Source organism: Mustelus asterias, chromosome 28 (assembly GCF_964213995.1).
Source record: "Mustelus asterias chromosome 28, sMusAst1.hap1.1, whole genome shotgun sequence".
Taxonomy (NCBI): Eukaryota; Metazoa; Chordata; class Chondrichthyes; order Carcharhiniformes; family Triakidae; genus Mustelus; species Mustelus asterias.
Genome location: NC_135828.1, coordinates 21,325,825 through 21,339,122, shown reverse-complemented (window position 1 = coordinate 21,339,122; position 13,298 = coordinate 21,325,825). Strand labels below are relative to the sequence as shown.

Below are 13,298 nucleotides of genomic sequence, written 5' to 3'. Positions count from 1 at the left end.
CTAAGGGGCAATTTAGCATGGCCAACCCACCTAACCTGCACATCTTTGGACACTAAGGGGCAATTTAGCATGGCCAATCCACCTAACCTGCACATCTTTGGACACTAAGGGGCAATTTTGCATGGCCAATCCACCTAACCTGCACATCTTTGGACACTAAGGGGCAATTTAGCATGGCCAATCCACCTAACCTGCACACCTTTGGACACTAAGGGGCAATTTAGCATGGCCAATCCACCTAACCTGCACACCTTTGGACACTAAGGGGCAATTTAGCATGGCCAATCCACCTAACCTGCACATCTTTGGACTGTGGGAGAAAACCAGAGCACCCGGAGGAAATCCACGCGGACACGGGGAGAACGTGCAGACTCCACACAGACAGTGACCCGAGGCCGGAATCGAATCCCTGTGAGGTAGCAGTGCTAACCCATTCTGTCACCCTGTAATTCGCTGCATATTTTCTTTCCCCTCATGTCACTCTTCTGCCAGTTGCCTTAAGGAAGTGTGCTCTGTTTACTGACCCTTATTCCGCTGGAAACAGTTTCTTTTTATTTACTTGCTCAAAAAGTATCACCAGCCTGAACATTTCGCATAAATCTCTCCTTAACCTTCTCTGCTCGAAGGTGGAAAACGCCAGTTTCCCTAGTCTTCCGCATAAATTAAGGTTTGCAGTTAGCAGGGAAGCCTACTAAAGTGTCCAGCAGCCATCTTAAAGCATTTCAAACTCAAATCAAATCTGAAACTTACTCATGTTTCTGAATTGTTGAGTAACATTAGTATTGTTATGCACAGGGACTGGAGGGAACTAAAACCATTGTCCCATTTTCCTTGCAGTCTGTAAATTCCTCCTCAAGCCACACACCTTCCTGACTTGTCAGGGAGGCAATGGCCGAGTGGTATTATCGCTAGACTACTAACCCAGAAACTCAGCTAATGTTCTGGGGACCCGGGTTCGAATCCCGTCACGGCAGATGGCGGAATTTGAATTCAATAAAAAATATCTGGGATTAAGAATCTACTGATGACCGTGAAACCATTGTTGATTGTTGGAAAAATCCATATGGACGGCACAGTGGTTAGCACTGCTGCCTCAGGGACCCGAGTTCAGTTCCGCCCTCGGGTCACTGCCTGTGTGGAGTTTGCACCTTCTCCCCGTGTCTGCGTGGGTTTCCTCCGGGTGCTCTGGTTTCCTCCCACACTCCAAAGATAGGGTTAGTTGGATTGGCCATTGCCTAAATTGCCCCATAGTGTCAGGGGGACTAGCTAGGGTAAATACATGGGGTTATAGGGATAGGGGCTGGGTGGGATTGTTGTCAGTGCAGGTTCGATGGGCTGAATGGCCTCCTTCTGCGTTGTAGGGATTCTGTGATTCTATCTATGGCTTGGAAATATATCGGCTGTTCCTTCACTGTCCCTGGGTCAAAATTTAGTATAGCCAATCCACCTAAGCTATATATAGAAACATAGAAAACTACAGCACAAAACAGGCCCTTCAGCCCTACAAGTTGTGCCGAACATATCCCTACCTTTTAGGCCTACCTATAACTCTCCATCCTATTACGTCCCATGTACTCATCCAGGAGTCTCTTAAAAGACCCTATTGAGTTTGCCTCCACCACCACTGACGGCAGCCGATTCCACTCACCCACCACCTTCTGTGTGAAAAACTTCCCCCTAACATTTCCCCTGTACCTAACCCCCAGCACCTTAAACCTGTGTCCTCTCGTAGCAGCCATTTCCACCCTGGGAAAAAGCCTCTGAGAGTCCACCCAATCTATGCCTCTCAACATCTTATACACCTCTATTAGGTCTCCTCTCATCCTACGTCTCTCCAAGGAGAAAAGACTGAGCTCCCTCAGCCTATCCTCATAAGGCATGCCATTCAATCCAGGCAACATCCTTGTAAATCTCCTCTGCACCCTTTCAATCTTTTCCACATCCTTCCTGTAATGAGGCGACCAGAACTGAGCACAGTATCTTTAGACTTCAAGGGGCAATTTAGCACGGCCACTCCAGGTAACATCTTTGGACTGTGGGAGGAAACCGGAGCACCCGGAGGAATCCCACGCAGACACGGTGAGAATGTGCAAACTCCGCACAGACAGTGACCCGATTCGACAGCGAATCGAACCCGGGTCCCTGGCGCTGTGAGGCAGCAGTGCTAACCACTGTGCCACTGTGCCAGTCCACACACTCCATAAAGCCATAAGATAAAGGAGCAGAATTAGGCCAATTCCCTCCCTAACTTGGCACAGTTTACCCACATCACATGGCCTTCCAGAAAGTGGCTCACCACCACCTACATGAGGGCAATTAGAGATGGGCAATAAATGCTGGCCTTGGCGCTATCCCACTCAACAAATGAGTTAGAAAATACCGCCTTTGATTGCTTGTGTTTGTGCTGTTTATGATGTTGGAAATTCTAAAGAAGAATATAAATGCAAGCGGCCCAATCCTGTTGCTGTTTAGGCCGGGGGGTCTTATGGTCCCGCCAATGGCACACTCCTGCCGTGGGTTTCCCAGCGGTGAGGGTTGCGCTCAACAGAAAGCCCTGTTGATAATCGTGGAACCAAAAAGTCCCACGGTGAGTGAGCCGCGTGCTACTTCCCGCCTCCACCACACCCCGGACAGGAGGAATACACCGCCCAAGGAATAATTCAGCCGGCATTTGGACTTCCTAGAAACATACTTTTCCAAGTCAGGAGGTGTAACTAAAATCATGATCAGGCTATTAAATGTCTATGAAAGAGTGAGGGACCAGGGGTTATGGAGAGAAGGCAGGAGAATGGGAATGAGAATCATATCAGCCATGATTGAATGGCGGAGCAGAGTCGCTGGGGCGAATGGCCTAATTCTGCTCCAATATCGTTTGGCCTTATGGAGTGTATGGGCTGGCACAGTGGTTAGCACTGCTGCCTCACAGCACCAGGGACCCGGTTCGATTCCCGCCTCGGATGACTGTCTGCTTGGAGTTTGCACGTCCCTGTGTCTGCGTGGGTTTCCTCCGGTTTCCTCCCACACTCCAAAGATGTGTAGGTTAGGTGGATTGGCCGTGCTAAATTGCCCCTTAAGGTCTAAAGATGGGTAGGTTAGATGGATCGGCCATGCTAAATTGCCCCTTCATGTTAGGGATGTGTATGTTAGGTGGGTTGGCCATGGTAAATTTGTGAGGTTATGCGGATAGGGTGTGGGAGAGGGTCTAGTTAAGATATTCTGTCAGAGAGTACGTGCAGACGCAATGGGCCGAATGGCCTCCTTCTGCACTGTTGGGATTCTGTGAATCTATGAAAATCAAAAAAAGTTTGGCATTAATCCACACGCAGCGATATCGGGACAGGTGACCACAAGCTAAGTTGGAATGGTGGGTTTTGAGGGATGGATTAAAAGAGTGAGGCGGGGAGACTGAGGGAGAAAATTCCAGGATTTAGGGCCTGGGCAGCTGAAGGCATGGCTGCCAATGTCGAAGAAATGGAAATCTGGAGTGGACCAGCGAACTGGTTTAAAGACTCCAGCGTCCCAATCTGCCATCACCCAGATCCCAACCCGCAGGAGTTAAAATAGAACTAAAAAGTAACGCACTTACCTGCAAATGAATAAGCTGTTCGTGCTGGTTGCTGCTATTTTCCCAAACCACGCGGAGCTGAATGACAGCTTCGATCCGGAATCCTGCTCCGGGCAATGTTGCTGGGCTGGACAAGCTCTCCAATAACAAATCCACATTGTACTGATATTTAAACAACGCACTGGGTCGGTATGCAAGGCCTATGGCCTGTCCTGAGGCACAAAGAGGACCACCATTACATTTCAGAATCATAGATTACTTACAGTACAGAAGGAGGCCATTTGGCCCATCGAGTCAGTAATAGAGCATCCCACCCAGACCCTATCCCCATAACCCCACACATTTACCCTGCTAATCCCCCTAACCCACATATCTTGGGACACCTAGGTTCAATTTAACATGGCCACTCCATCTAATCTACACATCTTTGGATACTAAGGGGCAATTTAGCATGGCTAATCCACCTAACCTAAGACCATAAGACATAGGAGCAGAATTAGACCACTCGGCCCATCGAGTCTGCTCTGCCATTCAATCATGGCTGATTTTTTTTCTCATCCCCATTCTCCTGCCTTTTCCACATAACCCCTGAGCCCCTTATTAATCAAGAATCTATCGATCTCTGTCTCAAAGACACTCGATGACCTATCCTCCACAGCCTTCTGCGGCAAAGAGTTCCACAGAACCTGAACATCTTTGACCACTAAGGGGCAATTTAGCATGGCCAATCCACCTAACCTGCACAACTTTGGACTGTGGGAGGAAACCCACGCAGACACGGGGAGAACGTGCAAACTCCACACAGAAAGAGACCTGACCCCAGAATTGAACCCGGGTCCCTGCCGCTGTGAGGCGACAGTGCTAATCACTGTCTAAGTATCTGTTGCAATAATTACTTATTTAGATGATTTTTCGGTATCTGTTCTTCAACAAAGTGTGTTATCTGTTTGAAGTCTGCATTGAGGTCACTCTCTTTTCACACTTGTTCAGGATTTGAACCTGTTCTCTGGCCTAAAGTCCCCTGTTAAATTCCTTCAACTCTAATGTTTCAAACTACCCTTGCAGCCTCACTGAAAGGCTCCAAGATTTCTCAGTGGGAAGTGCCCCCAGGTTTCTCTTCATAGCCCCGAAGGGCATCCAAATTATTTGCCAGACTTCAGCAAGAATATTTCCTTAATCGAACCCAGAAATAGATCCAACATGGTAGCACAGTGGTTGGCACTGCTGTCTCACAGCACCAGGGACCAGGGTTCAATTCCCGGCTTGGGTCACTGTCTGTGTGAAGTCTGCACCTTCTCCCCGTGTCTGCGTGGGTTGCCTCCGGGTGCTCCGATTTCCTCCCACAGTCCAAAAGACGTGCTGGTTAGGGTGCATTGGCCCTGCTAAATTCTCCCTCAGTGTAACTCGAACAGGCACCGGAGTGTGGCGACTAGGGGATTTTCACAGTAACTTCATTGCAGTGTTAATGTAAGCCTAATTGTGACTAATAAATAAACTTTACATTATTTTAATTCCGACGAAACTACTTCAGGGGCGAGACGGAATTATGAGATGAGATAAAGACAAGAGGGATGAATGAAAGAGACAGAATGTCAGGGTTTAGCCGCAGTTAGGCCGCATTTTAATCTTGGGCTGAGTTTTTAATGTGATCCTGGAATAGTCTCGAATATTGGTCTGAGAGGCTCCGCTATCCAATGGGAGTTGAGCTTTAACATGGTGCATGAACCAATGGAAGGAGTTGGGGACCTTGGGTATCAAGTTTGGACTTTAGACTGCACGAGGCAGGAACAACTTTTGTGCAACAATTCAAAGTTTTAACCATTCGATCATGGGAAGTCTCAGAAATGGGAAGCTTAGAATCTCCTTTCATGAAGGAAATCTTGTATTCATGGAATAAAGAGTGTACACACTTTTAACATGAGATTTATAGGGCTAAAAACCATCAATTTTGCAATTGAAGCCATGAATGTCAAACATTGAATATATAGAATGTATTCAAGAGGCGGCTGGATATAGCACTTGGGGCGAATGGGATCGAAGGTTATGGGGAGAAAGCAGGATTAGGCTATTGAGTTGGATGATCAGCCATGATCGTGATGAATGGCAGAGCAGGCTCGAAGGGCCAAATGGCCTCCTCCCACTCCCATCTTCTATGTTTCTATGTCCAATGGGTGAGGGATGGTTCTGAGCTGCACTCTGCTGAGTGGCAATACAAGTCTTCAGTCATTCTCCAACATCACTGGAGCATTTTGATGGGGAGTCATCGAATTTTATAACCATAGAATCCCTACAGTGCAGAAAAAGGCCATCCGGCCCATCGAGTCTGCACTGCCTCTCCAAAAGAGCATCCCACTCAAGCCCTCTCCTTTGCCTATCCCCGTAACCCCACGCATTTACCATGGCTAATCCACCTCATTCAAATTTCACCATCTGCTATGATGGGATTCGAACCCGGGTCCCCAGAGCATTACCCTGGGTCTCTGGGTTACAAGTCTACTGATCACACAACCACCTGTCACCAGCAAGTGGAAGCCTTACAGATGAGAAAGAGGGAAGATTAGATTCCTGAGAGATTTGAGAGATAAGAGTGTGGGAGTTCTGGTCACCCTATTATAGAAAGAATATTATTAAAGTAGAGAGAGTACAGAAAGAATTTACTAGGATGCTACCGGGACTTGATGGTTTGAGTTATAAGGAGAGGCTGGATAGACTGGGACTTTTTTCCTTGGCGTGTAGGAGGCTGAGGGGTGATCTTACAGAGGTCTATAAAATAATGAGGGGCATAGATCAGCTAGATAGTCAATATCCTTTCCCAAAGGTAGGGGAGTCTAAAACTAGACGGCATAGGTTTAAGGTGAGAGGGGAGAGATACAAAAGGCTCCAGAGGGGCATATCTTTCACACAGAGGGTGGTGAGTGTCTGGAACAAGCTGCCAGAGGTAGTAGTAGAGGCGGGTACAATTTTGTCTTTTAAAAAGCATTTAGACACTTACATGGGTAAGATGGGTATAGAGGGATATGGGCCAAATGCGGGCAATTGGGACTAGTTTAATTTAAAAAAGGGCGGCATGGACAAGTTGGGCCGAAGGGTCTGTTTCCATGCTGTAAACCTCTATGACTCTGAGTGGCGTTGCTAGAAATCATAGAAACCCTACAGTTCCAAAGGAGGCCATTCAGACCATTGAGCCTGCACTGACCACAATCCCACCCAGGCCCTATCCCCATAACCCCACGTATTAACCCTGCTAATCCCCTGACTCTGAAGGGAAATTGAGTCTGGCCAATCCACCTAACCCACACATCTTTGAAAATGTCCTGGCTATGATTAGATAGGGCAGAGTGGAACCCAATCAGGGCACATTGACCAATGGTGGATGGCACTAGAAGAAGGCGGTGTCAGAAGTTACAAACTGGAAAGGAAGAATGAAGAGTGGAATGGCAACATTACAGCCTCAAGAATCTCCTTCCTCGGCCTGGTGAGGCCCACTTTATTCTGGTGGTAGGGGTGGAATCCTAACTGAAGAGTCTCCAACAGTTCACTGCGGGAGACAACATTGGTCGAGGACGTTGAAGAGGAAAGAGAGGTTGGAGATGGGGGTGATAGTTCGCATGACAGAAGGTGATAACAACTGTTTAGAAAGGAAACGTCTTCTTATTGGAGGCACAATTTCCATGGGGGGCAAGGGTGAGGTTAATGAGTGGCTTGGCAGTGTGGAAAAGAGGTTGAGGCAGAATATTTGCTCTCTTGGGTGATTTGGATGTAGCGATGGCTTTGGAAAAGGACAGCGAGGCCCACTGACTCAGCCCAGTCTGGGCAGGACCACTAACGGACAGATAGGCCAACTGTACACCAGTTACGCTCAAGGACCTGCCCGGCAGAGAGGGAGTTAGGAAAAGCATTCCAGAGGAATAACCAGATCGAGAGGGGCAGCAAGAGTTTTCTGGGGACGAGGGGCGTTACGGTGGCACAGTGGTTAGCACTGCTGCCTCACAGCATCAGGGACCCGGGTTCGATTCCTGGCTTGGGTCACTGTCTATGTGGAGTTTGCACGTTCTCCCCATGTCTGGGTGGGTTTCCCCCGGTTGCTCCGGTTTCCTCCCACAGCCCAAACTTGTGCGGGTTAGTTGGATTGGTCATGCTAAATTCTCCCTTAGTGTCAGGGGGACTAGCTAGGGTAAATGCATGGGGTTATGATTTTGATTTGATTTGATTTATTATTGTCACATGTATTAGTACACAGTGAAAAGTATTGTTTCTTGCACGCTATACAGACAAAGCATACCGTTCATAGAGAAGGAAACGAGAGAGTGCAGAATGTAGTGTTACAGTCATAGCTAAGGTGCAGGGAAAGATCAACTTAATATCAGGTAGGTCCATTCAAAAGTCTGATAGCAGCAGGGAAGAAGTTGTTCTTGAGTTGGTTGGGACGTGACCTTAGACTTTTGTATCTTTTTCCCGATGGAAGAAAGTGGACGAGAGAATGTCCGGGATGCATGGGGTCCTGGCTGCTTCTCCGAGGCAGCGGGAAGTGTAGATGGAGTCAATGGATGGGAGGCTGGTTTGCGTGATGGACTGAGCTACATTCACAACCTTTTGTAGTTTCTTGCAGTCTTGGGCAGAGCAGGAGCCCATATCAAGCTGTGATACAACCAGAAAGAATGCTTTCTATGGTGCATCTGTAAAAGTTGGTGAGAGTCATAGCTGACATGCCAAATTTTCTTAGACTTCTGAGAAAGTAGAGGTGTTAATGGGCTTTCTTAACTATAGTGTCGGCAAGGGGGGGACCAGGACAGGTTGTTGGTGAACGAGACACCTAAACACTTGAAGCTCTCGACCCTTTCTACTTTGTCCCCAATGATGTAGACAGGGGCATGTTCTCCTTTACGCTTCCTGAAGTCGATGACAATCTCCTTTGTTTCGTTGACATTGAAGGAGAGGTTATTGTTGCCGCACCAGTTCACCAGATTCTCTATCTCATTCCTGTACTCTGTCTCGTCATTGTTTGAGATCCGACCTAATACGGTGGTGTCATCAGCAAACTTAAAAATCGAGTTGGAGGCGAATTTGGCCACACAGTCATAGGTGTATAAGGTGTATGGTAGGGGGCTGAGAACACAGCCTTGTGGGGCACCGGTGTTGAGATGATCGTGGAGGAGGTGTTGTTGCCTATCCTTACTGATTGTGGTCTGTGGGTTAGGAAGTTCAGGATCCAGTCGCAGAGGGAGGAGCCAAGCCCCAGGCCACGGAGTTTGGAGACGAGTGTTGTAGGAATACTGGTGTTGAAGGCTGAGCTGTAGTCAATAAATAGGAGTCTGACATAGGTGTCTTTGTTATCTAGGTGTTCCAGGGTTGAGTGCAGGGGCAGGGACGTGGTGTCTGCTGTGGACCTGTTGCAGCAGTAGGTGAACTGTCGTGGATCCAGGCAATCTGGGAGGCTGGAATTGATTCGTGCCATGACTAGCCCATGACTATGGGGTTAGGGCCTGGGTGGGACTGTGGTCGGTGCAGACTCGATGGGCTGAACAGCCTCCTACTACACTGTCGGGATTCTATGAGGGCAAAGATGGTTGTGAGGGAGCCTTTGGACAAGTTTTTCAGCAGGCGTATTACGGTGAATGGAAGGACTTTAGCCAGTTGTCCATTTGGATATGTAGTTATAAATGACTCAGGGGTGAATGCAGAGTGAATAGGTGAGGTTGATGGTGAAGGATATCTTCAGAGATAGAATCATCATTGATCGAGGTCACAGGAGTTGAGAGGCCATGAGAACAGAAGGAGTTGAAGGCTGGCGATATGGTGTTCATAAGAAGGGAGAGGTTAAGGCATGACAGTGAGTGGTCTGATTCAGGAATGCACTGCCGGGAAGTGTGGTGGAGGCAGATTCAATCGAGGCATTCAAGAGGGGCGGCACAGTAGCACAGTGGTTAGCACTGCTGCTTCACAGCTCCAGGGTCCTGGGTTCGATTCCCGGCTTGGGTCACTGTCTGTGTGGAGTTTGCACATTCTCCTCGTGTCTGCGTGGGTTTCCTCCGGGTGCTCCGGTTTCCTCCCACAGTCCAAAGATGTGCGGGTTAGGTTGATTGGCCAGGTTAAAAATTGCCCCTTCGGGTCCTGGGATATGTAGGTTAGAGGGATTAGCGGGTAAAATATGTGGGGGTAGGGCCTGGGTGGGATTGTGGTTGGTGCAGACTCGATGGGCCGAATGGCCTCCTTCTGCACTGTAGGGTTTCTATGGTTTCTATGATGATTCTATGACATGAGGTGAATATTTGAATAGAAACAACATGCAGAGGTACAGGGGGAAAAGGCAAGAGAATATAACACTAAGTCGTAAAGCTCTTTCGGAGAGCCACTGCAGACACGATGGGCCAAATGGCCTCCTAATGCACTGTAATCATTCTGTGATTTTATTAAAAAACCCACTGTCATAGGATAGAATCCCCACAGTGCAGGAGGAGGCCATTCAGCCCATCGGGTCTGCACTGACTCTCTGACAGAGCATCTTACGCAGGCCCAAAACCCCGCAATCCCGTACATTCACCACGGCTAATCCCTCTAACCTAACATCTATATGGACGTTAAGGGGCAATATTTACCATTCTGCCCACCATGGGAATCGGAGCGGACGAGGGGCGGACCATGAAGAGATCTGTTGACCTCGGGTGGGGTTTTGGTGCGAGTGAGGGGGAAAATCCCGCCCTTACTGTCAGGGGAATTAACAGGATAAATAGGTGGGGTTAAGGGGGTAGAGTCTGGGTGGGATTGTTGTCAGTGCAGGCTCAATGGGCTGAATGGCCTCCTTCTGCACTGTTGGGATTCTATGATTCTATATACGCACACACACAAATATTTCACATATTTAATTTACTTGTGCATTATACAGAATAAATGCGACCAGTCAGAAAATGATATTTCCCCATCTATTTCTAAATTATTAATGCCATACTGGGAAATTGGGTTAGTCAGCAACTGGAGACAACCCTACTGTCTCTGCACTCCTTTTAATTTGTCTGGGTACGGATCACAGGTCAAGGGGGAATAACTTCGAATCATAGAATCTCTATGTGCAGAAGGAGGCCATTTGGCCCATCAAGTCTGCACTGCCAAAAATCCCACCCAGGCCCTATCCCCACAACCCCACACACTTACCATGGCCAATCCAACTAACCTGCACTTCTTTGGACACTAAGGGGCAATTTAGCGTGGCCAATCCACCTAACCTACATTCTTTGGACACTAAGGGGCAATTTAGCATGGCCAATCCACCTAACCCGCACATCTTTGGAGTGTGGGAGGAAACCGGAGCACCCAGAGGAAACCCACGCAGACACGGGGAGAACATGCAGACTCCACACAGACAGTGACTCAAGGCGGGAATCGAACCCGGGTCCGGGGCACTGTGAGGTGGCAGTGCTAATCACTGTGCAGTGCACAAAAGAGAAGGGTCGCTACAAAAAACAGAAAATGCTGGAAAATCTCAACAGGTTTGACAGCATCTGTGGAGAGGAAGTAGAGCCAGCGTTTTGAGTCAGGAAGGCCCAGAGAAGGTTGTGAGCTAGCCTGTGATCAGAGACTTTTAGCTAGAGGGGGCCACTCCATCTGACCAGGAGGCCTCCCCTCTTCCCCACTGCTCTTACCAACTGTATATGTTGGGTGGCTTTTGCAGGTTTATGTTCAGCGTGGTAGCCACCTGGGATGGAACTCAAACCAGGGACCTCTGTCTCAGATGCTACCCACAAGAGCTGGCACCCTCATTGAGTTCACACTCAGGGGATCATGAGCAAGTTCAGAATCCTGGATAAAGCCTGGCTGGCATTGTGTGTGCCCTCAGTCTAAACCCCTCTCACCTTCAGCACAAAGCAGCGTGAGGATCACTAGCTTCCAGATCCCCCAGACTTCCGGAATCCCCATCTTCCGCATAGGAAATTGCACACATTCCCCGCTGGTCAGTTTCAGAGAAGCGGCTCCGATCAGGAAGAGAGAGCTCACAGAGGCAGCTCTACCCTGCCAGGAAAGCACACACAGCCTGGCTGGGGCAGCACAGAGTGCCGAGTCTGCGGAGCTGGAGAAGGAAGGGTTTAAAAAAAACACTTGCGAAACTTTGCCGGAACTTGTAAAACTTGCTGAAGTTTTGTAATTGAACGAGAGGCGGCCGGGAGAGGTCACTGACTCTGAACAGCCTGTGACTGTGTGTTGCTGTGTCAGTGTGTGTGAGAGATACTGTGAACGTTTGTGTCCTGTTGTGTGATGATATGCCAGTGACTGTATGTATGTGTGGGTCTGGTGGGTGTCTGGGATGGTGTTATCTGTGAGTCTATGTAATTGTCCAGGTCTAATGATTATCTTTGTCTAATTGCCTGGCTATGTCTGTCTGTGTGTCTCTGTCTGGCTGTGTGTGAGTCTGTCTGGCTGTGTCTCTGCCTGTGTGTCTGTTTGTATCTGTGTGTGTATCTGTCTGTGTGTGTCTGTCTGTTTGTGTGTGTGTCTATTTGTGTGTCTCTGTGTGTGGCTGTCTGGCAGTGTGGCTGTCTGTATGTCTGTCTGGTTGTGTGTGTGTGTCTGTCTGGCTGTGTCTCTGTGTTTGTGTGTCTGTCTGGCTGTGTGCTAGTCTGTCTGTGTTTGTGTGTGTGTCTCTGTGTCTGTCTGGCTGTGTCTCTGTGTTTGTGTGTCTGTCTGGCTGTGTGCTAGTCTGTCTGTGTTTGTGTGTGTGTCTCTGTGTCTGTCTGGCTGTGTCTCTGTGTTTGTGTGTCTGTCTGTTTGTCTCTGATCTCTTGGCCTCTGAAATGAACAAAGACTGAAAAGCTGCCCTGCAGACTGGTGTCACATTTTCAACCTCCCCAGGAAACAACCTCATTCACAGGGATAGTGTGAAACAGAGCTGGGTTCAGAGAGAGAGAGAGTGTGACAGGCAGGGGAAAGAGAGCTGGATTCAGAGAGAGAGAGAGTGTGACAGGCAGGGGATAGAGAGCTGGGTTCAGAGAGAGAGAGAGTGTGACAGGCAGAGGATAGAGAGCTGGATTCAGAGAGAGAGAGAGTGTGACAGGCAGAGGATAGAGAGCTGGATTCAGAGAGAGAGAGAGTGTGACAGGCAGGGGAAAGAGAGCTGGATTCAGAGAGAGAGAGAGTGTGACAGGCAGGGGAAAGAGAGCTGGATTCAGAGAGAGAGAGTGTGACAGGCAGGGGAAAGAGAGCTGGATTCAGAGAGAGAGAGAGAGTGTGACAGGCAGGGGAAAGAGCTGGATTCAGAGAGAGAGAGAGTGTGACATGCAGGGGAAAGAGAGCTGGATTCAGAGAGAGAGAGAGAGTGTGACAGGCAGGGGAAAGAGAGCTGGATTCAGAGAGAGAGAGAGAGTGTGACAGGCAGGGGAAAGAGCTGGATTCAGAGAGAGAGAGAGTGTGACAGGCAGGGGAAAGAGAGCTGGATTCAGAGAGAGAGAGAGTGTGACAGGCAGGGGAAAGAGAGCTGGATTCAGAGAGAGAGAGAGAGTGTGACAGGCAGGGGAAAGAGAGCTGGATTCAGAGAGAGAGAGAGTGTGACATGCAGGGGAAAGAGAGCTAGATTCAGAGAGAGAGAGAGAGAGTGTGACAGGCAGAGGATAGAGAGCTGGATTCAGAGAGAGAGAGAGTGTGACAGGCAGGGGAAAGAGAGCTGGATTCAGAGAGAGAGAGAGTGTGACAGGCAGGGGAAAGAGAGCTGGATTCAGAGAGAGAGAGAGTGTGACAGGCAGGGGAA

General features: G+C 48.8%; 1 protein-coding gene across 1 annotated transcript in view; it reads right to left on the bottom strand.

Moving 5' to 3' along the window:
* Positions 1 to 11,542, bottom strand: part of LOC144480309 (microsomal triglyceride transfer protein large subunit-like) — an 82,713-nt gene extending 71,171 nt beyond the window's left edge. The window contains exons 1-2 of the mRNA XM_078199663.1: positions 11,413 to 11,542; positions 3,587 to 3,777 (exon numbers count right to left, since the gene is read on the bottom strand). Coding sequence (XP_078055789.1) covers positions 3,587 to 3,777; positions 11,413 to 11,485 — 264 coding nt within the window. The 5' untranslated portion in view covers positions 11,486 to 11,542. The remainder of the gene's footprint in view (positions 1 to 3,586; positions 3,778 to 11,412) is intronic.
* Positions 11,543 to 13,298: the final 1,756 nt, after the last annotated feature.